Here is a 23,493-nt window from a genome sequence, read left to right on the forward strand (position 1 = left end):
ACTGAAAAAAGAAGTCAAGTTCTGCGGCTGTTCATCATTCCACACCTGCCGGACAACTGACAGCCTCACCTTTTAAACGATACCATTCATTCTTCAGCTGCATCAGTTGCACCAGTCGCCTCTCGATCGGAATGGCGAGCACATTACCAACTTTGGCCATTCCAGGCCAGCGTCTGGCCCCTGTGAGCTCTTACGCCGCAGGACCCGGCACTCATGTGCAAAATGCGAACATCTACGCCTCCATCGCCGGACCCGTTCTCGTAAACCCCGCGAGCTCTAAAACCGCCAAGTCCTCTCTGAGCGTCTCTCGCAGCCCCCTCCGCACAGCTGCTCCTGCTGCCCCTCAGTCCGCACCGAAGTCCACCGCTCCCGGCCCCTCCAAACCTCGGTACAACACTCTCCCGGCCGTTGACTCGATTGTGCTCGCCCGCGTGACGCGCGTGCAGAAGCGACAGGCCACGGTCTCCATCCTCGTCGTGCTCGACGAGTCAGCCAGCAACAAGGCGGGCCAGCCGCCGACCACGACGACGGCCCCCACCGGCGGTGCGTCGGACAACGACAATATCGAAGCGATCCTCTCCTCCGCCGCCAACCCGGAGAACCACAGCAACTCGGACGAGCTCCGGTTCCAGGCGCTGATCCGCAAGGAGGACGTCCGGGCCGTCGAGAAGGACCGCGTGGTCATGGACGAGATGTTCCGCGTGGGGGACATCGTGCGCGGCACCGTGATCTCCCTGGGCGACCAGAGCTTCTATTACCTGACGACGGCGCGCAACGACCTCGGCGTGGTGATGGCGCGCAGCGAGGCGGGCAATATGATGTTCCCTGTCAGCTGGAAGGAGATGCGGGATCCTGTCACGGGCGTGGCGGAGCTGAGGAAGGTCGCGCGGCCGTTTTGAGGCTCTTGCGTGAACCCTTTGCGCAATCTGATGATGATGATTATTATGATAATGATGAATCTGATGGGTAGATGGGTGGATGGTTGGCCTGGGATTGGCAACGGACAGGTGACAAGGGGACGCTCTGCTTAAGTGTCTTGAGCTTTCCGGTTGAAGCAGGTCCTTCTGTCTGTCCGCATTTCAGCTTGTCTTGTCTTGCCCCAGGATTGGACCCATGAATGATTTCGCCTGAAACCAAACCAACCCCTCCTCCCGAGGTTTCGGCTATTGGCTGCAGTACAGCAGTGGGCTGGTCTTAGCTGGAGATGGAATGCCTGGAACGGGGGGATCCCTCTTGTTTCGCGTGAGCCTGGCTTGGGGCTGGTTGTGTGACTTGGATAGGAAACTTTGTTTGAGAAGGGAGCTTCTAGTCTCAGACACAACCACCTTATTCCTGCTGGCATGCGGACTCCGTGTCCGGTCCGGACTTGCAGAACGTGCTGCGGTTTACGCCGTCTCAAGATTGTTACACGACATCGGTACCGTTGCGACTGGTGTGTAAGGGATATCGGATGTTGATACTGACACTCTCGAGCGGCGGCCAGGATGAGCAAGAAGCCACACGACTGTATATAGGGCAGTGCACCTTGCAACAAGCGACTCCCCTCAGGGAAAGTCAACACATGGTGGTTCCGAGGATTCTTGCATTAGGATTGAATCTAGAATAGAGTATATCCGAACCAATCTATGTATTAGCCACTCTTCCTGCTCGCGGAATATGAATACTACTTGTAGATCATCAATTCAATATCCTGATGCCTTGCGGATTCACGCTAAAGTTAATCATGGTTTCAGTAAACAATTCTGCTTCACTGGACTACCAAGTGTAACAGCATCACCTGCCATTTGAATTCTAGAGACCAATGTGCTCATGCTGACCTGCACCTATCACCAGCATATAAGACTTGTCAGGGTAGCAATCTCCCCCTACTATATTCTGAGCCCCCTTGGCCACTAGTCACACTAGAACCAAAGAAATCTACGAACACCCAAATTTGCACCAACCAAGCATCATAATCCGACTACATAACCATTCATAAGCTTAGTCTACTGAAATATCCCAACCAGCAAGAAAACAGGCACCAAACCATCACCGAAACTGTCATTTCTAAAGAAAGTATTTCTACATCCACACACACACACACACACACACACACAAAGAAACCTCCTACTTCTTCAAAGTCTTCTGCTTCTCGGCATCGATCAGCTTGCGGCCCTGTACGACCAAGCCCTTCCGCCGGCGCACGGCGTCCATGTACCGCTTGGCGACGTTCTCGCGGTCCGCCAGCTCGCCCAGGTCCTCGAGCTCCTCCTCGGTGGCGGGCACCCAGAACGGATCCTCGTCGAGGGCCTCGTACCCGGCGAAGATCAGCTGCGGCTGGGCGGCGCCCGACGTGCGCTTGCGGATCTCGTCCGCGAACCCGAAGGACTCGGCCACGGGCAGCAGGGCCAGGATCGTGAAGAACGGCGTCCCCTCCTTCATCGTCTCGGAGAGGATGCGGCCCCGCCGGCGGGTAATGACGCCGTAGACGCGGCCGAGGACTTCGGCTGTCCCGGGGGTCAGTTTTGTGGTTGACGGGTTGTTTTTGAGGGGGAGGGGGGTAAGGTAGGGTTTGAAAGGGAGAGGGGGAGGGTAACATACTCGACGCTTGAATCTCACAACTGTACATTGCAAGCATGATGCGCGGACTCCAGTCCAGGAAGCCCTGGGAGATACTCTCGCGGACGAGGCGGATGGCTTCACCCGTCAGCCGGCCTAGATCCAGGTCTTCGCCGTTGGTGGAGTTTGCGGAGAGTTCTTCCAGGAAGACGGCGACGCCTTGCATGGGCTCCTGGCAGAGGGGTCCTTGGCCTGTCGCGAGCTGGAAGGCGTACGCGATCTTGTCGTTGAAGTCGCGGACGATCAGGGCCTCGCGGCTGTTGGTGGTTTCTGCGTTGACGGTGGGTTGTTGTTTGGGGTCGTCGAGGAGGCTTTTCTTGAACGTTAGTTAAGTGAATTACAAGGGTAAGAGTTGGTGGGTGGGAGAACAGCGTGCAGCTGCTGGCTGGACTTACAATTTCTCGCAGGTGTTCACGGTTGTAGCATCCACCAGTATGTTAGGGCCGACTCGTCGGGGCCCAAAGGCTGTGATCCGATCGACCACGTTCTTCCACAGCTCTTTGTCCTCTTTGACCTCCTCGTCGAAGATCTTGTTGAGTTCGGCGCGGAATTCCTGCAGCGACAGCAGAGTCGCCTCGCGGGCTTCCTCGGTGGTGGCTTCGCTGGCTTCCACGGGCTGGGTGCTCTCCGCCGTACCTTCGGTGTCGGTACCGCCCGATTTGTTCTCCGCAGCGGTTCGTTTCTGGGTTTGCAGTCGCTTGATGGTCCCTACGTGCTTGGAAAAGAACTCCGTGACAGCCGAAGGCAGGGGCACTACACGCAGTCGCATGGTCAGTTGCTTCGAGGGCGACACGGCCAGGATGCCACCGCGGCCGAGCTCGGGGTTCTTGGCTGCGGCCATCTCCGGGGCGCTGATGATCGTCTCGCGGTAGGGCACGATGGTCTGACCGGTTTGAATGTCACACTTGGCGAAACGCTCGCGCAGATCCTTCAAGCAACGCTCCAAGTGCAGTTCACCAGCTGTCAGAATCACATGCTCACCACTGTCGAGGACCTCGTATTGCGCGCAAGGGTCACTTTGCTCGAGGAGTCGCAGGCCGGTGACCATTTTGCTCAAGTCGGCCGGGTTCACAGGCTCCAGGGCAACGCGGACGATCGGAGGAGTGTTCAACGAAACACCCGCCAGGTTGATGCTGCCCTCGAGTTGCGAGCAGAGCGTTCCCGTCTTCAGAACGTGGCCAGCAAGACCCCCTATACCGAAGACAACACCCGCAGGCACGGACTGGAGGGGCTCCAGACTCCGGCCCATCAGCAGATACAGATCGGTGACTGTAACTTTCTGGGGTTCGGGGCTGGCATGCGGGTTTTCCGGGTTGAATTTGGGAGCGATCACATACACGGAGTCTCCCACGGAGAGCGTACCCGAGTAGAGACGTGCGAATCCGATCAAATGCTCGGGGTCCTCTTTCTCCTCGGGCTCAGCTGGCGCATCGTCAAGGTAGGTCCGCTCGAGGGCCGACGTCACGCGAGAGAAATCGTCTTGCTGCTGACCGCCAGCTTCCGCCTGCATTTTGGCAATCTCCTCTCTCTTCTTGCGGGCAATCTCCCGCGCTTCATCCGCGGACATGGTGGTACCAGAGCGCTTCTTGCTCGAGGAGAGCTCACTCTCCGGGATGGCGACCATCTTACTAACATAGGCCACAACTGGCTCGTTCGGCTCCGTCTTGAAGCTGATCATCGCATCCTTCACCTTCTGGTCGATGAAGTCTGCTCCCGGGGAGTCTGCGATCAAGGCCGGGAGACGGGTAGCTTGAGCTGCGGGCGGACTGGGGAGATATTCAATGACAGAGACTAGGACTGCGGTCGAAAGAGGTAGCCACATCGAGAACAATGTGGTCATGATATTCTTAGGGTCGCGGGAGCGTAGGATGTAAGGAGGGATGTTAATGTTCAGAGACTTGGTGATCTTCTCCAACAAGGCCGGGTCGCTGTTGACGGTCAGTAAACGAACAATGGGCCGTGTGCAGGTTACATCTCTTACCCCCGCCCTGAACCTCCGCCAGTCGTCGCTTCGTATGCTGCCCAGATACTGTCCAGCACAAGTTGCACGAACATCGGCTTGAGAGCGCGGCCCTTCAGATGCTTCTGCCCAAGAACTCGCTTGGTCTTGGGGTCCAGATAGTAGTCTCCCCAGAGGACCTTCTCTAGAATCTCACGCTTGATGCCGAGCTTCTTCTCGTAGATCACAGCAAACTGTCGAACTGTGAAGGCCCAGCCATCGACTGCACTGCAGAAGATGACGTTGTTCTTCTCTGGCGCAAAGTACAGATCCTCGTCGTCCTTCTCCTCATACTCAGCCGTTTGCTCGTCGTCGTGATCTTGCTTCTTGTTGAGGCGCTCTTCCATGCGCTCCCGCCACTGCAGGTCCTCTTCCATGCGCTCACCCTGGTAGAAACTTCCGATAACCGCATTGACCTGCTCCAGAAGCTTACTCATGTGCAAGTAGGCCTCGCTAGGGCTCATCTTCAACTCCGTCACCAGTCGGTCGATCTTGTTGATCACCAGAATGGGCTTCAATTGCTCCACCCAGGCCTGACGCAGCACGGTGACCGTCTGACTGCAGACGCCTTCGACGGCATCGACCAGAACGACGGCACCGTCACACAGGCGCGAGGCAGTCGACACTTCGCTGCTGAAGTCAATGTGTCCCGGAGAATCGATCAGGTTGATCAGATACTCCTTGGGCTCGGGGGCGGCGTCGGGCGCGGGACGGCGCATCATGGAGAAGAACAGAGAGATGGCCGACGACTCCATGGTGATACCCCGGAGCTGCTCATCTGGACGGGAGTCCAGGTAGCGGATCTTGCCCGCCAACTTGGGAGAGATGATACCATTGGTGGCAATCAGACTATCCGTCAAGGATGTTTTACCATGATCCTGGACAATATTAACTTGTAAGTCTCGAGGTCTCTTGCGGCCACAGGATCAGATTTTTTCTTTCAGGTTGCTACATACAACGTGAGCGAGAATGCAGATCTGAATGTGAATGTTAGCGTTGTTCTGGCTTTGTTGCGGCAAAGAAACATGAGCGCGCAAGGAAGTCCGACGTCATGTTATGCGAAGTGGGATGATGGAGGGGTAAACTGAGATTGAACGTACATTCCGGATATCATTGGGCTTCCGTTGGAGACGAACGAGGTCATCTACATTGACAACAGGCATCTTGAAGACGGATTGGTGCTGTCACACAGCTCCCACGGTTTTCAAGAGTGAGGTTCGATTGAATGAACGCACGGCTGGGTTGGTTTTTTTGGTTCCGCCGTTCGCTGCGGAATTCGAGGGGGAAAAATTATCTCGGGATTTTTGGTCCTGTGTCAGATTCCTGACTCTCTTTTCCACCCCGCAAACTGGAGTCAGATATATTAAAACAAACTGATCGATAAGATTTCGCTTGGGATCTTCTTAAATAGAAGGATACATAGGATGTTGGTGGATTCCACGCACTTCCTGATTATTAATTGCTTCGGAGTTGGCAGTAACTACAACTACGGGCCCGCCACTGCACTTGTTAACTATGCCAGCAAGGTGTGGCTATGACGGTTACGATTCATACAGCGTAATAAAGCATTTGATCTGAGATCTAGGGTATTATGGATTGGGCTATGTTCATGAGTCAAAATTTATCATCATGAATCATCGTCAAACGAAAGCTTGATCTTCTTCTTCTGTTTCGCTTTTCGCACGCCCGACGAGTCTTTCTTCTTGGTGTCTTCGATCTCTGCGGCTGGGGCGTCTTCGCCGATGACCTTGGCTTGTTTCCTTTTTCGTGGCCCGCCAATCTCGGCGATGTTCTGCTTGGAGGACGATGTCTCCGCCCCAGTGTCTGATTTACTACCCTCCCCGGGCTGGCCTGCGGACTTGTTCTCGTCCTTAAGGTCCTTGTCGGTTTGATCATCAGCCCCAGCGGGGTTGTCTCCTCGCACAAGAGCTTCATATTCCTCTTTGGAGATGATGTCGTTGCTTTCTTCGTCCACATAGGTAGGCCCATCGTCGTCGTGTTCCTCGCGCGGCTTCCGTGGCCGGGCAACGGGTCTCTCAAGGCGACCCGAATTGTCTCCGTAATGATTCCTAAGTCTCTGTAGAAAAGCCGGCTGCTTGGCCTCTGCGACATGTTACTTTGAGTCCTGGATGCTCATGCGGTCGAACGTACCGTACGCGAGGTCTTTTGACTTGAAGGACATAATTGTGACCAGTCAGAAATATAGTCTGTTAGCTATGCACGAGTGAGTGTAGTGAGTCTATCCACAGGTCTGTATATGATCTTTAGAACTGTTATCGTAGCAGTTCAGGACGCGGCCGCAATGGCGCTTCACAGCGAAGGTGTGGGGAACTTCTTTAAGTCCTAGTGTCGCGTCCACTGCTGTGACGTAGAAAGTCACGCTATCACTCCCTCTTCTCGTAAAATTCGACCTCAACGCTGTGTACTTTCTCGTTCTTTGGGGAAAAAATTGTGATAGAAGTTCAGGTTCAAGCTCCAACAGTCGAAAAGAAGGAGCTCGAGTGGTAACCGCCAAGCAATCGTCAGCGATCAGGCTTGCGGTGCGGCTAATCCAGATCGGGCGAGGTCGAAAAGTCCAAAGGAGCCCGCAAGCTGCACCTTCAACCAACAACCTCCCCATCAACCATCACATTCACATAAACATGCTGTGCGCAAGTAAGTCTCTGGATCTTACGCGTCTGTGTAGCTTTGGTGCTAACGAAAAATTGCCAATAGTCTCAGGAGAGGCACCACAAGTGCCCGTCGTCTCGCCCAAGAGCGGTACGTTGCAACCTCTCGCGTGCGCATCAATGCGACCTACTCGTATCTGACGTCTCAGCAGGCAGTGTGTTCGAAAAGCGACTCATCGAGGCGTACATTGCGGAGAACGGCAAGGATCCCGTCAATGGGGAGGAGCTTGCCGCAGACGAACTCATCGAAGTCAAGTCCCAGCGCGTTGTCCGGCCTAGACCTCCCACCCTCACCTCGATCCCCTCATTGCTCAGCGTCTTCCAGGAAGAGTGGGATGCCCTGGCTCTTGAGACCTACACGCTACGACAAACTCTGGCACAGACCCGGCAGGAATTGAGCGCGGCGCTCTACCAGCACGATGCCGCCGTTCGGGTGATTGCTCGGTTGACGAAAGAAAGGGACGAAGCCCGCGATGCACTATCTAAGGTTACTGTCAATGCCAAGGGCGCTGGCGAGGCTATGCAGGTGGATTCGACCGGTCTGCCCGAAGCAGTCCTCGCTCGCGTGGAAAGTACACAGGCTGCGTAAGTCTTCCGTGCCATGACCAACTGGCAGAAGCCCGCTGCTGACTCACTTGCAAACAGGCTCTCCAAGACCCGTCGCAAGCGTCCCATCCCCGAGGGCTGGGCTACGAGCGAAGCGATCTCCGCCTTCAAGCCTACCCAAACCTCCGAGACTCTCCAGCCCGGCGCAAAGACGCTGTCTGTCAACTCGTCCGGGGACTTGGCTATCGTCGGCGGCGCAGACGGTACCGCCAGTGTGTACTCCGTGTCTCAGAAACAGGTTGTTCAAGCCTTGCCAGCGAGTGGACCCATCACTAGTGCTGCGTGGGCTGGTGAGAAGGCTATCATTGCTTCGTCTACGGGCTCTGTTAAGGTTTTTGAGAATGGAACTGAGATTGCGAACTTCAACTCTCACGCTGGAGCCGCAACGGCTGTGGCTGTACATGCCACTGGCGACATCGTCGCTTCTGTTGGTGCCGACAAGAGCTACGTGCTGTATGACTTGACGACGAACTCCGTTATCACCCAGATCTTTAGCGATGCTTGTAAGCGGCCCTTTGGAAATCCCTTACTGTGCGGAATCCGACTAACGCTTGATGCTTGATCTAGCCCTCCTTTCCATTCACTTTCACCCTGATGGCCACCTCCTTGCTGCTGGTGGTCAGGATGGCCAAATCAAGATTTTCGATGTCAAGACCGGTGCTGCCGCCGCGAGCTTTGCCATGTCCGCCCCTGTCAAGGGTCTCTTCTTTTCCGAAAATGGTACTTTCTTGGCTGCCGTGGCTGAGAGCTCCACCACTGTGTCTATCTGGGATCTTCGCAACGGTCAAGAGATCAAGGTGATCGAGACAGGCAGCCAGGTTGATTCCATCAACTGGGACTACACCGGACAATTCCTGCTCACGGCCGGACCCAGCGGGTTGACAGTGAACCAGTACTCCAAGGCGGCCAAATCGTGGTCGGAGTCCCTGCGGAGCGCCGTACCCGCGGTGGCAGCGGTCTGGGGCTCTGCTGCTCAGAGCATTGTGGCGCTGAACACTGAGGGAGGTGTGACGGAGCTTACCGCACAGTAATTCTGTTTGATACCTGGTGAAATTGGATCGAAAATCAACAATGATTATCCTGTAATTCTAGCTGGCTGTGGTTTCATTTGATTATTTGTGAATGGCGTCTCTACTTGGATTCTCTTTTTCTTTCGTGTTTTGTTTATTTTCATCCCACTGAGCCAGACCATGAACCGGATCATTGAATTCCAACCCAACGAAACAGGATAAACAGAAAGAGAGAAGTGTTGATGGTGTCGATGGTGTTGATTTGTGCCTGATTACGTATAGAAACAAAACCGAGTTGTCACCCGTATTTGGCCAGTTGTTGGTGGAGCGGGCAAAATCCCGGCTGAAAGAGGTCATCGGCAGCGTCACCGGTTACATACAGTAAGTAAATGTACTGTACATAACTTAACTAACTATGCAACCCTTGATTAATCTGATTAATCACCACCACGGTTCAACCACTTGTTGGCTGCATGGAGGGAAAGAAACCCAAGGGAGCCGGTATGCCGGGACCCAGCCAAAATAAGAGGATTACCATTGAAATGAACCTCTTAACCTCTCTCCGTCCTTCACCTCCACTGCCTATTAAGCAACATTATGGCCTCCACCGTCTACCGCCGGCAATGAAGCCTAAACTCCGCCTCGGCCTTTCTCTGATAACAACCTCCCTCTCTTCTCTCTCCATTTCTCTCCCCTCTCTCCTCTCTTCCTCTCTCCCCTTTCCCTCAGTTGGGGCTTCATCTGCCGTTTACATTTTACTCGGATGCCCAGCATGAGTGACGATTCAGGTGTTCAATTTGTGACTTCTAGGCCAAGGAAGGTTGGTAGCTTCCTTCTCTCCCCGCTAGTCCGCTCATTTTGCCGCATGCCCTCAATCCTTCCCCTCAGGCGGGGTACACCCATTGTCTAATCGTCGATGACTTTAAACTGACCTTCTATGCAGCGACCGCATCATGAAATAGCAAGAGCTACACCTCCACAATTTCCCGGCGGCGAATCTTCATCATCCAGAACGCTTCCTCCGCCCTCGCCACCACGACGGCGGTATCCCGGAGATGGCTTTGACTTCCGTCGGCCCATTACATCGGCGACCCCCAACGCAGAAGATGTCATCGACTTAACCCTGGACTCAGATCCTCCCGAGCCCAACGCAATTCAAGATGTTCGGAATAACCACCAAGATCACTCTACACAAACCTTACAATCGAGGGTCCCGGAAGTGGTAGATCTGGAAGAAGATTATGAAGACTTAACTCAAGATGAACCTCCCAGCAGCCCGGAGGTACAGTTTATTGGTGCTACCGCTCGGCCGTCACGACCTCCTCCATCCTCGACGATTCCAGAATGGGCACCGCAGTTATTAAGAATCTTCAACATGTCGCGGAGCAGGCTTCCCGCACGACATCGAGTCTTGCGGCCACAAGATGTGGACGTATCATATATCGGAGAGCATCCAGCGGGCGCTATTGACCTGACGTTTAATTTCGACATGAGAAGATCTGACATGAGAAGACCTGAAAGACCCCCAGCGAACGCTTACAAGCCTCCGAGCCCGCCACCGGATGGATTCACAAGGACGCTTGAAGAGGATGACGTTGTGGTTTGCCCCAACTGTGACGGGGAGCTGGGCGTTGGCGACGAGATTAGGCAGCAAATATGGGTAGCAAAGCAATGTGGACATGTACGCACCCTTCCTCTTTCCCTTAGACCATTGCAAGGCCACTGCTAACATGCACAGGTATATTGTGGCCGTTGTGCCCATCACCGCTCCAAGGCCAAGTCAAAAAAGTCGTCCGCCACGAAGCCATTTTCTGTGTGTCAGGTGCCGGAGTGTGGCAAACCGGTCAGCTCACACAAAGCCATGCTCCAAATCTACCTTTAACCCATCGTCCATTTTTCTGCATTTTCAGGATCTGGGAGTTATGGGAACAGGTTTGCAGTTGGTTGCATGTTGCTGGCGTTAAACTGCGGGGCTTCTTTCTCATTCTATACGACCACGACGCATCAGGATACCCCATTTTCTTTTCATTTTTTAAAGCTCATTCCCCCCTTTCGGTTTGGTTGAGGGGATACACCATATTTCTTGTCGATATCGGTCTTAAGCATTCTGGTCTGGGTACGATATGCATTGGCCTTGCATATACATGTGGATAATAATATTGTTCCAACATACTTAGATGACGCTTCTCCGACATAGCACATACCCGTAGAACAATTCATAAAAGCATTTTGTACATATGATACATATCCGATTCCAAGACAAAACCACGTTGGGGGTTCCCCCCCGCGGGAGAGGGAATGCAGACGCATGAAAAGAGCTAGCCCATAATGAATAAACCGAAGAAAAGAGCTTCCAAATTGTAACACCACTGCAGTAACCATATACCCACTTTCCACTTACACCGACTTGAAGCCGCCGTGGAACGGGTCCCAGATACCTCTAACACTCTCGTTAAGACTCGTAATAGGCTTCTTGGTGCGCTTCGTCTTCTCGCCGCTGGCCGCCTTCAGCAGATTCGCCTTGTTGAAGATCTGCTCAGGCTCGAGGTTGCGCACACAGATCGCCTTCTCGCGGCCGTTGATGTAGTGTCCCTTGATGACGGGGTGCTTGTGTGGCCGGGGCGATACTCGGATCTCGATCTGGGGGTTGGCTTTGGCGAAAGAGGGGAGGTGGTGCTTGAGGAAGGAACTGTGTAGGGGGTTGCAACCGTCAGCTCATGCCTCCGAATTATGTTTCTCAAGCCATTCGAGACTAAGTACGTGGGGAGAGACATACACCATGCCGCGAGAGCTACCAGCCCAGTCACAGTAGTGGAAGTCCAACTGCTTGCATTGTAGGATAAAGGCTCCGACACCATTCTGAACAAGCGCGTTAGTCCGATTCTTGAGGATACATCAAGGGTCCCAAAGCACGAGCATACTCTGGCGGTCGTCACCGTCCGAATCCCTTGGACAGGCATGGCGCTGTATATGTCTCTGTTGTCTTGTTTTGCCGGTCGAAATGACTTCCCACACTTCTATCTCCAGACACTCTGGTCGGGGACTTTTCAGCGGCGCGGCGCACCCGAGAATCTCCGCCCATCATTGGCCAGGGCGGTAAATTCGGCTACCGCGACTAGGCGGTTCTCAACCGGTGCCAAGACCACTCAACCTGGTACTAGCGGGAGCCCGTGGAAAGACGGGACGACAACGACGACGACGCGAAACTCGCATCCAACACTACTTCACCGAGCTTCGACACTTTACCTCATCTCATCTCACCTCACCCACAGAAGGTCGAGATTCAAAGAAGAGGGAAACTCGATTTGAATACTTCAACCACAGCTGACATAATCCCAGCCATTTGGATGCTTTCCGCCAGACAATAATAGACTAGAGAGTTTTCGAGTACTCTCCCGCATCCGAAACCTCTTGTGACCTGACAAGGGCGCAACATGACCGACAAGCTCCCTCCTCCGCTTCTGGCGCTGTTCCAGCCTCGCCCGCCCCTCCGCTATGTCACGCCTATCAATCGGGCCCCCGAAGACTGCAAGAAGAGTTCCATCGGCGGGATTGCGCAATTCCTGCCCGATCTAAAGCAGTATGAAGAGGAGGTCCCCTACAATGCCACAGAGAGCTGGATTCAGCGCAAGTTGCGACAGAAGGTGGAGAAGAAGGAGAACATGGAGAAGCAAGTCACAGAAGGGCTCGAAGGATGTATGCATCTCTTTCCAAATCGTTTCTACCTCTTGGTGTTTTGTGAACCCTGGTTTTGCTGATATCCTTTTGCGCGCCCCAGATGATCCGTCGAATGACCAACAAGCTCGCGGAGACCCGTTCAGGACCCTTTTCGTTGCCAGACTGAGCTACGATGTCAAGGAGTCGGACTTGGAGCGGGAGTTCGGCCGCTTCGGCCCGATTGAGAGAGTATGGTCACCAGAGATCCCCGGTCGCGGTTTATGGGATTAGCCAGACTGACCATCACCAGATTCGCATCGTCAAGGACGCTGTAACACCAAAGGGTTCGAAGAAAGCGCATAGAGGATATGCTTTCATCGTGTATGAGCGCGAAAAGGACATGAAAGGTATTGCTACAGATCTAGTCGCCGATTACCCCCGGATGACTACTCCCGGTATAATGATCTCCCGTGCTACTTGATTGCTAACCTAGTGTTTTTTTCTTGACGAATTTTCAGCGGCCTACAAAGAGACAGATGGTATTCGCATCAAGGATCGCCGGGTTCTGGTAGATGTTGAGCGTGGTCGGACTGTCAAGGGCTGGAAACCCCGTCGCTTTGGCGGTGGTCTTGGAGGACGAGGTTACACCAAGGCTCTGCCTTCCCGGCCCATTGGACCTGGATCTTTCAACGCCCCTTCAGGCCCCGGTGGCTTTGGAGGTGGTTTCCGAGGTGGGTTTGGCGGTGGCAGAGGCGGCCGGGGAGGCTTCCGTAACGATCGTGGCTTCGGTCCTCGCGGTGGTGTCGGATACCAAGGAGGCCGTAATGGCTTCGGCGGACAAGCTCCCCCCAATGCTCCCTCGGGTCCCGGAGGTGGACGCAGTGGTGGCTTCGGTGGCCCCGGTGGGCCCGGTGGCCCCGGTGGCCCCGGTGGAGGTGGCAGGTTTGGTGGCCGTGAAGACCGGGGAGGCACTGGTAGCAACCGTGAACCTATCAGACCCCGGGACAGCTTCGGTGATCGCGACCGCCGAGACCGGGACCGTGACCGTGAGGGTGGTGACCGCTACAGAGACCGTGATCGGGACAGTCATCGCGGTAGCTACCGCGACCGCGACCGTGACCGCGAGCGCGAGCGCGATAGATATGGAAGCCGTGGCGACGACTACGGGCGCAAGAGACACCACGAGGACGACTCGTACGACGACCCCCGCGCCAAGAGAAGGTACTGAAATGCTTTGACGGCGGGCTTCTTCATTTTAGTATCCAATGACCGTTTGGTGGTGGGTATTCCTGATTGCTCTCCTTTCTCGTCCTCCCGCGTCGACAAGGGTAAGGCCAGCCACTAGCGTCTTAGATCATAAGAGCTTGGGCGTCAATGAGCCAGTCAGACAACCAACTAGGCAGTTTCATACGAGAGTCGAACTTCACAACATCTTTCCATAACAACTGTCAGGAGGTATCCACGGCAGCACCAGCAGACGTCTCATTCATGTCAGGTCGATCGATGTCTACTCCCGATCAGACGCTTCGCAAATTCCTATTCATGCTCGTCATACTCAGCTCCCTTCTCTTTCTCTCGTGTCTTCATTAACATTCATGTCCTTTGTGCTTTATGTTGTTCTTGGGCTTTACTACGGCCGTTGCTCTCTCATTGTGGGGTAAGTATGTACGTTAGATATTCAACATTTTCTTCAGGCGGAATCGTGGTTGGGTCGGGACTTGGGACGTTCAGGTAAGAAGATCAGGTAGGGTTCTCCATCAGCAATGACCGATACCAGGGATCTTCACACAAAGGTAAAATTAAGGTAATGATTCGTTACTCGCCTCAGGGTATGGTGGATAGTAGCAATAGGTTTTCGCTATCAAAGTTGTTTATTGTAGTATTCTTGTGTGTAGGTCCGGGGAGCTCTAGTGGGAGGGTTTTAAAAGGCCTAGACCCTAGGATCAGGCTGGCCAGAATAATTTACTTCCTCATTTGGCTTAACTTCGGCCCGTTGGAATTGAAGGCACTGCGCAGTGTGTCTGTCATCCTCGTGCGCCGGCACCAAACCAACCTTGACCGCTCTAATCCGATACTCCATGATGCACTTAATTTCTATTCTTCAGTCTCTATACACGGGCGGGGAGGGGTAATTGAATAAGTATCATAAATAAAGGAATGAAACTTTTCTAATTGAGAAAAACAGAAACAAAAAAAAAAAAAGGTGTATATGAAAGAGACCCGCCCCGCAGACCTTTGGAAAAGAAAAACATGATAAATCTTAGAGTTGTTCATTGCTTTTTTGTGTCTGGTGTTGTCGTCACAAGATTTCTTTTTTTCTTTACTCCTCCATGCCATCCCCATCCTTCTCCAACAGCTCGACCTCATTCGTACTCCGGGTCCAGTGCGCCTTCAAGGCGACCCGGAACTCCGACGAGACGACGCCGAACATCTTGAGCAGCGTCGTCTGCCGTGAGTCCAGCACCTCGCCGGCCCGACACACGGGGTAGCCCTCCTGGTCGTCGGTCAGCTCCAGCATGACCTTGCCCTTGACGAGGCGGGTGGGCACGCCCAGCTTGCGGAGCTCGGGCTCAATCGTGTGGCTGACGGGCTCGTCCTCCGAGGCGGGGATCTCCCCGGCCCGCGAGTACACCAGTCCGTTGGGGATGGTGAAGGCGCGCGTGCTGACAGTGCCCGCGCGGGCGTAGTCCAGGGGGCGGAAGCCGTCGAAGTAGTCCGTTACCGAGGCTGGGTCGCGCGAGGTGAAGAGGAGGCCGACGGCGCCCGTCAGCGTCGGCGCGAGCTTGTGCAGGTTCTCCGCGGCTTCGTTCTCGGGCGTGTGGCCCAGCGCGACGGCCATGACTTTGGTTTTGCCGAAGAAGAGTCTGTCCCAACGGGTGTTAGTGGAGGGAGAGTTTGTGAGGGGGGAGGGAGTATGTAGTTGTAAAAGACTGGGTTGAGCTGCATGGAACTGGACTTACCGGCTATCAGCGAATTCCGTACGCACATCCTTCAGATATGTGTTGCGCATGTTATCCACCCCAAACACAAACAGATGGTCGTATTTCTCCACGCATTCTCGGATGTTGGCGTATAGGCGTCTGGTTTGTTCCTTGTGCGACTTCTTTGCGGTCTTGGACTCGTGCACGACTCTGGCACGCTTGGAACGGGGCATTGTGTCGGTGTGGGTTGAAAGAAATCAGATAGATGGATTGGTCGTAGCTTGGAGGCGAGTGTTTCGTTTCCCCTGGATATGATGCAGAATGGAGGGCAGGGAAAAGCAGAAATTAAATATGAACTCGGGTTTCTGGAAGTGAAGTGGATCCTCCCATCCAGTGATTTTTTTCTTGTCTTTTGACTTTTGATAACAGCCGGATTATCGTTGACGCGGGGTCTTATCCGCCCCGACTCCCCGCTAGTCCGCTTGGAGAAACGAGCTGATGGGGAAGTCTTTCTCCTCGTTCGGTTCGTCATCGTTCGATCGTCTTGTTACACTCCCTTCTGCGCTTTGATTTGGAACGAGGGCCCTTGAGCATACGAATCAGCATGTCTTAAGGTGTATATACTGAGCGAATGATTTGCTGGCATACGTCCAATTGAGCCTCTTTGTCTCTTATCCCCGACAATGCTCGACTTCATGGATTACATCCAACTTGCGTTCGCCGAGGCGACCAACTGGAACCGCGACAATTCATATTCGTCGCTGACAGCGACTGCGCAGTGTGTGTCCCGCCTTATAACCCCTTACAAGTCATTATGCTGATGCTTATCGCCCAGCGCTCCTTGACTTTTCCACTCCGGAACGTCTCCGCGTCCATCTCTCCTCCCTGTCCACGCCACACTTCGCGACGAGCTACACTCTCGGCACCGTTGGCCTGATCGATGGTTCGGTATCCTACCTCTTCAGCACGGTGCCCCTAAACCACGCCGCCAGCCGCAGCTCCTTGATCCCCCTCCGCAAGCTCTCCCCCGGCTACAGACAAGTACAGGCCCCCGTCGCCCTAATCCAGAACTTCCGCGTCGACTCGATCCTCGACGACCTCAACCACCTCCCGGGTAGCAACGACAGCGACAACAACAGCACCACCACCCTCAGAAACCATGGCCGCTCCCAAAAAGCCACCCTATTCCACGCCACCCTCCACCTCCCCCCACCGACCACCCTAAACGCCCTCTTCCTCCGCCGCATCTCCCCCACCATGCAGCTCTCTCTAGCCGTCTGCTCCACGCGGGGGCCCCCGTTATCCAAATCCGCCCCGCAGGCCTCCCTCCTCACACAACTCTCGCACAACACCGGCAAATACAGCAACGAGTACCTCTTCAGCACGGACAACGCCCTGTTCGGCTGGCGCGGCCTCTGGAACTTCGGCCCGGATCCCCGCGCCACGTCCACCGGCACCACCACCGCATCAACCCAGCCATTGTCCCTTCTCTCCGCCGGTGCGGAAGCTTACTACTCTCCCGTCTCCTCGCTGATCGGCATGTCTACGGGATTACGGTTCAGTACCCTCCCCGCTGCAACGGATGTGCCTTCTTCTTCTTCGTCCAACAGCAGCGCGAGCAGCAACAGCAACACCAGCAACAACCCCATCTCCACCTTCCCGTACACGCTCACGCTAACCCTCACCCCACTCACCGGCTCCCTGTCGACGACTTACTCCCTGCGCGCCTCGCCCAACCTGGCCTTCAGCTCGCGCTTCGGCTTCAACGTCTACAGCTGGGAGAGCGAGATGGTCGCCGGCATGGAACTGTGGCGGAAGAGCCGGCGCGCGGCGCCCGCGGATGATCACAATGATGACGATGGGCTCGAATGGGCGAGACGGAAGATGCGCGGCGAGAGACACCCCCCATTGCCTTCTCCTCCTCCTCCCGTCCCCAAAAGGGATCCCCTAGGACAATACCACACTGTCAAAAAGACCACCGGAGAAGAAGACGCGAATGAATCGGTCCTCAAAATCCGCGTGGATCAGTCGTGGAATGTCCGGTTGCTGTGGGAGGGCCGCGTCAAGGAGCTATTGGTTAGTGCCGGTGTGGGGTTGGGGCCGAGCTCGTTTGCCTCGTCGCTCTCGTCGCTCTCGTCGTTGAGTGCGGCGGGAGCGCAGAGTTCCGGTGGTGGTAGTGCCGGGGTCGGGAAGTCTTATTGGCATGGGTTCGGGATTTCGGTCTTGTACTCTTCTTGAGAGTTTTGGCTATATGAGAGGCTGTGTATATACTAAATTACTGGATTTTACGAAGCGAAGAAGTTATTGGACTGGGTCATTGATGACTAGAAAATATAATTGTTTGTGGTATTTCGGATGGACATAGTCCTCATCGGTATATGTACTTTCGTATAGTAAAGGCGGGAGGGGAGGTGGTGCCCCGCCTTGCATGGAGGAGATGCTTTTTTCACATTAGCCCCTACCAGCAGGGCCAGCATGTCGGATTAGGGGATTGACGTTGCTGGCACATTGATCGGGTATCATATCACGTTATCAGACGAGAGTCGCAAGTGCTTACAGACGAGCGTTGATAATGTCGACGACTGGTGGATGTTAGTTTGGAGACCATGAATATACTCAACGGGAGGAAGCAACGTACAGGCAGGCTTCAAGCTGGCACCGCCAACGAGGAAACCATCGACATCGGCCTCCTTGGCCAGCTCGCGGCAGTTCTTCTCGCTGACGGAGCCACCGTAGATGATTCTGGTGCTCTCGGCAGCGTCGGCGGAGATGGCCTCGGAGAGCCACTTGCGGATGGCAGCGTGGACCTCCTGGGCCTGCTCGGTGGTGGCGACCTTGCCGGTACCGATGGCCCTGTAGGAGATGTCAGCATTCTGAAACTCGACGCTGGGTTTTGGGTTTTTGGGATAAGATGCAACGTACCAGACGGGCTCGTAGGCAATGACAACCTTGGACCACTGCTCCTTGGAGAGCTCCTTGGCGACGGCGTTGAGCTGTCTGGTGACAACATCGATGGTCTTGTTGGCCTCACGCTCCTGTAAATCCCCAACATGTCAGCATACCACCATCGAGGTCAAATACTAGCTCAATGGGGAGCTAAGCTACAAAGTGGGGTGGGGTAGTGGTGCCACTGCTACCCAAAGGGATCCACACAACATACCTCAAGAGTCTCACCGATGCAGAAGATGACGCTGATGCCACCGTCAATGGCGGCCTTGACCTTGCGGGCAATGAACTAGCAGACGAAGAGATTAGCCCAGGCCATTGGGGATTGACCTATGAGGTGGGGGGGATGGCAATTGGGGCACTTAAAACATACCTCGTCGCTCTCCTTCAGGATGACACGGCGCTCGCTGTGGCCGATGATGGTCCAGTTGATCTTGGCATCCTTGAGCTGCTCGACACTGATCTCACCGGTGAAAGCACCGTTGGGCTTGTCGAAGACGTTCTGGGAGGCAACGCCGATCTTGTTGGAGGCGGCCTCGCGGGCAGTGAGCAGGTAGAGAGAGGGAGGGGAGATGACCACCTCGGCGGACTCGTCGAGCTTGGCGTCGTTGAGGTTCTTGATGATGGAGGTAATGCTCTCGGCAGTACCGTTCCTTGGTTGGTGATGAGTGTTAGTTTAGTGTTCTGCAGCCAGATCGTTTGTTTGTTTTCCTTTCTGCTGCTGCTGCTGCTGCAAGCTGAGCAAGGATTGGGCAAGGTCATACATCTTAAAGTTACCACCGACGAAGAATTGGCGAGGCATCTTGAAGGGTTGGTTATGGGAGTGGAAGAGATGAGAAGAGAGACGGAAGAGGGGTATACTGGGAGGGTGGATTGGCAGTAGGGAGTATGGAGGAGAGAAGAAGAAGAAGAAGAAGAAGAAAAGAAGAAGAGAAGGAGAAGAGAAGAGGAAGACGAGAAGAAATGAATGACGACGAGGAAGACGAGAGAAACACGGAGGGGGGAGAGCGAAGCACGGCGGGGCTCGGGCCGGTGTGAGCGAAAGGGAAGGGTTGGGTTTGAGTGGGAGGGTCGATGGCGGGGCTTATCGATAAGTCGCTTTCTTACTTCCTCTGAGCTGGCAACCTCCCCTCCGTCTTCTGCATCCATTCTTCTACTCAGTTCTTCCCTGCTGCGTTTCGCCCTACTGCAATTGGGTAACAATCCGCGTGACCTGCAAAGTCTGTCTGCTATTTCTCCTCAATTCATGTGCTTCAATCGAGTCCAGTTGTATCCATCAAGCTAAATTGGTGTTGAAACTAAACACACACCCGCTACAATGACGTTATAGCATACCCACATCCCCCCTTCACCCGAGGAAACGCCCGAAAATTAAACGGAGAACTTAACCGGACAAAGCAAACTCCCGATCCACCCCAACAATTAAACTGAATGGCTGCATGGGACTCAGCGAAGATCGTCCAACGGACGATATCGTCGGGGATAAAATGACCCTGAGTCACGGAGTGACATGCGTCGGGGCAGGTAACCTGCACTGTCCCACTCCTCCTCCAGGACCCGCGCTTTGAGGTCTAATAATCTCTCACGATGCTCCAGTCGCGCCTCCCGATCGTCCAACATCCGGGTTCGAATATCGTTTCGCATCCGTCCGCCATCATAGCGGCTAATTCTCTCCTCGACCAGTTGCTTCATGTCCAACCCTTCGGGAGGAGCAGGCGCCTGGATAACCTTGGGCCGTTCTCGAGCCGGCCGTGTAGCTTCTCGGCTCAGAATGACCTTAGGGTCGTTGTGATTACTCTTGGCAGGAACGACATCAATGGAGCCAGCAGGGTAACCACTGCGACCTGTCCCCTGATTTGAACTGCTTTTTGGAGGCTGTTTGCGATAGTGTGTTCGATAAACCTGCTTGGTGCTGGGGGCCGAATGGCGCCGGTAGAGACTGCCCCGCCATGGTTGAGGCTGAGGGTTTTCATCAGCTTCTGACTCCTCATCAGAGCCCTCGGACAGTGAACTTTCGTCGTCAAAGTCGAACTCGGACTCCCCATCGCCCACGCTACTCGACTCAATGCCTAAGTCTGTCTCTGGCTCTGCGACGGGCATTGCTGCGTTGAAATGATCAGGCTTAGAATGCGCGGGGTTATAAACCCTGGTCTTACCCGGCTCATGCATCTCGGGTGGCTTCAACGGGCTAGGTTGGAGATGAGCATGAGGACCTCGGTGGACCGTACCCGGTGCGACAGAAGCTCCTCGAGGATCATTCCACATGGCCGGCATCTGTGGGATGACCCTTTGCGTCTCATGCTCTGTAATGGGGGCTGCAGGATCATGAATTTCTGCAGAAGGACGATGCTGTGGGTGCGCAGCAAGCGGCATCCCCTGCTGTATCCGGGCCGCCCATTGCTCTTGAGGGGTAGGCCGCTGTACTCCTGTCGGGAACGAATGCTGTGGTGCAGAAGGTAGGGGCTGCTGGTTATTTGCCATGTTGGCTGGCACTGGTCCTTGATGGGCGGCAGGTCCCTGATGGACGGCAGGCCCTTGATGAACGGCAGGCCCCTGGTGAACAGCAGGTCCTGCGTGTCTAGTCAACGGATCGGTTGGAGGAACAGTATGGCTCAACCTGGGTTCCTTATTGAAGAGGATATGACTGGTAGGCATTTGAAAGGTGTCTCTGGTAGGGGCTATTCTCTCCACAGGTTCATCGACTGGAACCTGCGGGTATACTAAGCTTGCAGCCTTCCTCAGGATGATGACTCCTAACGAGACCGTCTCATAATCACCGCGTCGAGAATTTTTTCCCCTAACAGGCTTCTTGTCCTCCTTCACATAGACGCAAGTCCATTCGAAGCGGGGACCGCTGGACCTAAGCTCGTGAATCAGTTGGTCGACGTGGGCCCGCTTCACTTCGGACAAAGAATGGTATTGCTCGGCCATGGGTAGCTTCTTGGTCCGGTTAACCACCATGTTCATCAAGTCTGATTGGCTAAGGTGCATCTTCGCTCTCTCAACCTGACTCCAGTTGCTCTTCTTCCCGGGGGTGGGGGTGGCCTTGAAGAAGGTATACCCCAAGTAGAAGAGGGGAGCGGCAGCATCAACGTCATTCATGGCAGCTATGCCTCCTGGCTTCTGCGTGTTTTTGCTGGAAGCCCTCTCGGTCTGTACATGGAGCCGGTTCATGGAGTTGATCAAGTAGTCTGGACTCGCTTGGCCTTGTGGGTTGAGCGATACTATACGAGGCTGCTCGTTTGATTGAACAGGTGGGTGATGCATAGGAGGGACTGGAGGGACTGGAGGGATAGGTGGAATCCGATTGTCTGAGTTGATCTTCGCCATACTCTAAGAGGCGGCTCCGTCTGGAGAGGATGGATGGGATCACAGCGAAGAAAGAGTGAGTAGGAGGATGGAAAAAGCAACAGTCACAGCACTAAAGAGACGACAAGAGGTAACCGGGGCCTCAACGACGATGTATGCGGATATTTGCCGCTGGAAACGTTGAGAGGGGGGAGGGGGGGAATATCAAGCACATATGCGTGCGTCATATATACTGAGGGAGGAAGTCCGTGAAGCGGACTGGAGTCAGTCCCCGGCACTCCAACGTCCGGCAAACAAGCTGTAAGAATGTTTCAGACAGGGCAGATGGTCGTTGCGTTCTGCCTTGTCATTAGAGAGAATCCCCGAACCTCAAAGTTTTCTGAGAAAGAGAAAAAAAAAAGCCCCCCGAAAGTAATTACAGGTAAGTCATGATTTGCTTCTACTGACTGCCTGACTGATTGTCTCTCTGATCACCCACCCATCCATCCATCCTATCGAAGAGCAACGCGCCGGTGACATTTGCAGGGCGCAAAAAAAAAAAAAAAAGAGCCCGGGCAACAATGAAGAGTCAGGCTGAATTGAATTCGTTGTAATTCGCTCCCGCCTTTTCTGTATTCCGTGGTTCCTTTTCTTTTGTCGCCTTCGTCACCTCCGAAGACCACGGCCTCGTATTAGTTAGTATTCTTACGCCTCAGCCGCAATGAGATCTGAAATTGGGGCTATGCAGGAGATGAGAAACACCAACAGCCAGCTATGCCAGATGCCAAAAGCGAAGTTGGATTTACAATGCTTAATAACTACCTAGGGAGGTAACGGAGCACTGCTGGAGAGAATACCCTCAGCTGCACCCCCTTTGGCTGCATTTACCTGCAGAGTGGCTCATTCTCAGTCCAGGCAACAGAAAGCCAGGAGCTCTTTTGTAGCCTGCCTAACCACTCAACGATCAGTTCCAACACTCACATCCAACGAAGGTGTTCGTTGATTGGGTGGCGGGGGGACTTGCACGATCAGGATCATGCAGCCAAGCCACTGTGGCGCTTAAAGCGCCCTGCTGCAGAGGTGCAAAACAATTACAAGCCATCCTTCCACCCTCAACGGACATTGGACAAAAACACATGGATCGGTACTTCACCACAGGCCAGGTGGATCCTGCCTTATCGCGTTGCATATGTATGGAAGATGCCATAGACGCGGCGCGACATACTTCAGTGCTTCACCCCCTTCCGTCACGTCCGCGGCTCCCAATTTCTGAGTAGCTCAGTTCTGCAAGCATCCGCACTGCAATCGGGGGCTTTCCTATTCTTAGGAAAACCTAGTCTACGCACATAGGAGGAGACCCTGACCGTGTTGGTGGGTGGTTGCGAATCTTGTTCCATTATACAGGCGTGCGCAGTTCATCCACTCCCAGCAGCATCATCCAGGCGACAGCCACGGGAAGACGCGCAAATCCTCTCTGTCAATGTTCATGCTGATAGGCCAGTCGGGGTGTGACTCACCTCCTCACTCCTGCAGGTGCAGACACTTCAGGTTCGAGCGATGTGAGCCCAGCTGAAGGGTCTGTCATCATTGGTCTCTTGGTCTCGCATTGTTCCTACGTTAGTCTTTCTGATGATGGAATGGCGACTATCAGGCTATTGCATTTGCCTGCTCTTTAGAGTTAAAATTCATTGAAGGTGAAATGCAAGAGTGCGATACCACGGACAAAGACGAGTAAAGACATGGGGATTGTTGCTATTTTGTGACCTTTGTGATCTGACGCTCATGAGTTCTTTATCAAT

At 54.2% G+C, this 23,493-nt stretch overlaps 11 protein-coding genes across 11 annotated transcripts; 5 read left to right on the forward strand and 6 right to left on the reverse strand.

Moving 5' to 3' along the window:
- Nucleotides 1-32: 32 nt before the first annotated feature.
- Nucleotides 33-963, forward strand: BO82DRAFT_14754 (exosome non-catalytic core subunit CSL4). The gene has a single exon (XM_025630135.1). It carries the CDS (start codon nt 132-134, stop codon nt 897-899), a length of 768 nt encoding a protein of 255 aa, XP_025485864.1. The 5' UTR covers nt 33-131; the 3' UTR covers nt 900-963.
- A 1,052-nt stretch (nt 964-2,015) lies between these two features.
- On the reverse strand, nt 2,016-5,956 carry BO82DRAFT_359828 (GTPase RIA1). Its single transcript, XM_025636667.1, has 6 exons — nt 5,698-5,956; nt 5,554-5,574; nt 4,580-5,475; nt 2,994-4,526; nt 2,581-2,909; nt 2,016-2,486 (listed from the first exon to the last, which is right to left on the reverse strand). Exons 1-6 carry the CDS (start codon nt 5,758-5,760, stop codon nt 2,107-2,109), a joined length of 3,222 nt encoding a protein of 1,073 aa, XP_025485865.1. The 5' UTR covers nt 5,761-5,956; the 3' UTR covers nt 2,016-2,106.
- Nucleotides 5,957-6,152: 196 nt separating this feature from the next.
- BO82DRAFT_359829 (DUF4604 domain-containing protein) lies at nt 6,153-7,070 on the reverse strand. The gene is made up of 2 exons (XM_025636668.1): nt 6,749-7,070; nt 6,153-6,700 (listed from the first exon to the last, which is right to left on the reverse strand). The coding sequence occupies exons 1-2, from the start codon at nt 6,777-6,779 to the stop codon at nt 6,225-6,227; spliced, it is 507 nt and encodes a 168-aa protein (XP_025485866.1). The 5' UTR covers nt 6,780-7,070; the 3' UTR covers nt 6,153-6,224.
- A 144-nt stretch (nt 7,071-7,214) lies between these two features.
- BO82DRAFT_323587 (pre-mRNA-processing factor 19 family protein) lies at nt 7,215-9,234 on the forward strand. The gene is made up of 5 exons (XM_025632803.1): nt 7,215-7,252; nt 7,313-7,357; nt 7,419-7,851; nt 7,912-8,375; nt 8,440-9,234. Exons 1-5 carry the CDS (start codon nt 7,240-7,242, stop codon nt 8,901-8,903), a joined length of 1,419 nt encoding a protein of 472 aa, XP_025485867.1. The 5' UTR covers nt 7,215-7,239; the 3' UTR covers nt 8,904-9,234.
- A 420-nt stretch (nt 9,235-9,654) lies between these two features.
- Nucleotides 9,655-10,764, forward strand: BO82DRAFT_407818 (putative RING finger domain protein; the record flags this gene model as incomplete). Its single annotated transcript, XM_025639656.1, has 3 exons — nt 9,655-9,702; nt 9,826-10,563; nt 10,621-10,764. The coding sequence occupies 3 exons, from the start codon at nt 9,655-9,657 to the stop codon at nt 10,762-10,764; spliced, it is 930 nt and encodes a 309-aa protein (XP_025485868.1).
- Nucleotides 10,765-11,032: 268 nt separating this feature from the next.
- On the reverse strand, nt 11,033-11,908 carry BO82DRAFT_359831 (mitochondrial 54S ribosomal protein mL43). The gene is made up of 3 exons (XM_025636669.1): nt 11,804-11,908; nt 11,659-11,741; nt 11,033-11,571 (listed from the first exon to the last, which is right to left on the reverse strand). Exons 1-3 carry the CDS (start codon nt 11,840-11,842, stop codon nt 11,280-11,282), a joined length of 414 nt encoding a protein of 137 aa, XP_025485869.1. The 5' UTR covers nt 11,843-11,908; the 3' UTR covers nt 11,033-11,279.
- A 408-nt stretch (nt 11,909-12,316) lies between these two features.
- Nucleotides 12,317-13,767, forward strand: BO82DRAFT_407820 (U1 small nuclear ribonucleoprotein 70 kDa; the record flags this gene model as incomplete). Its single annotated transcript, XM_025639657.1, has 4 exons — nt 12,317-12,578; nt 12,661-12,788; nt 12,850-12,994; nt 13,058-13,767. 4 exons carry the CDS (start codon nt 12,317-12,319, stop codon nt 13,765-13,767), a joined length of 1,245 nt encoding a protein of 414 aa, XP_025485870.1.
- Nucleotides 13,768-14,716: 949 nt separating this feature from the next.
- On the reverse strand, nt 14,717-15,842 carry BO82DRAFT_359833 (ribosome assembly factor MRT4). Its single transcript, XM_025636670.1, has 2 exons — nt 15,500-15,842; nt 14,717-15,403 (listed from the first exon to the last, which is right to left on the reverse strand). The coding sequence occupies exons 1-2, from the start codon at nt 15,691-15,693 to the stop codon at nt 14,860-14,862; spliced, it is 738 nt and encodes a 245-aa protein (XP_025485871.1). The 5' UTR covers nt 15,694-15,842; the 3' UTR covers nt 14,717-14,859.
- Nucleotides 15,843-15,952: 110 nt separating this feature from the next.
- On the forward strand, nt 15,953-17,882 carry BO82DRAFT_14862 (mitochondrial distribution and morphology protein 10). Its single transcript, XM_025630149.1, has 2 exons — nt 15,953-16,240; nt 16,296-17,882. Exons 1-2 carry the CDS (start codon nt 16,144-16,146, stop codon nt 17,696-17,698), a joined length of 1,500 nt encoding a protein of 499 aa, XP_025485872.1. The 5' UTR covers nt 15,953-16,143; the 3' UTR covers nt 17,699-17,882.
- BO82DRAFT_437242 (triose-phosphate isomerase TPI1) lies at nt 17,767-19,282 on the reverse strand. The gene is made up of 6 exons (XM_025641179.1): nt 19,171-19,282; nt 18,780-19,059; nt 18,621-18,695; nt 18,383-18,495; nt 18,099-18,313; nt 17,767-18,042 (listed from the first exon to the last, which is right to left on the reverse strand). Exons 1-6 carry the CDS (start codon nt 19,206-19,208, stop codon nt 18,014-18,016), a joined length of 750 nt encoding a protein of 249 aa, XP_025485873.1. The 5' UTR covers nt 19,209-19,282; the 3' UTR covers nt 17,767-18,013.
- A 256-nt stretch (nt 19,283-19,538) lies between these two features.
- On the reverse strand, nt 19,539-22,115 carry BO82DRAFT_359834 (uncharacterized protein). The gene has a single exon (XM_025636671.1). It carries the CDS (start codon nt 21,734-21,736, stop codon nt 19,853-19,855), a length of 1,884 nt encoding a protein of 627 aa, XP_025485874.1. The 5' UTR covers nt 21,737-22,115; the 3' UTR covers nt 19,539-19,852.
- Between the last annotated feature and the right edge of the window lie 1,378 nt (nt 22,116-23,493).

This window comes from Aspergillus uvarum (assembly GCF_003184745.1).
Source record: "Aspergillus uvarum CBS 121591 unplaced genomic scaffold BO82scaffold_108, whole genome shotgun sequence".
NCBI lineage: Eukaryota > Fungi > Ascomycota > Eurotiomycetes > Eurotiales > Aspergillaceae > Aspergillus > Aspergillus uvarum.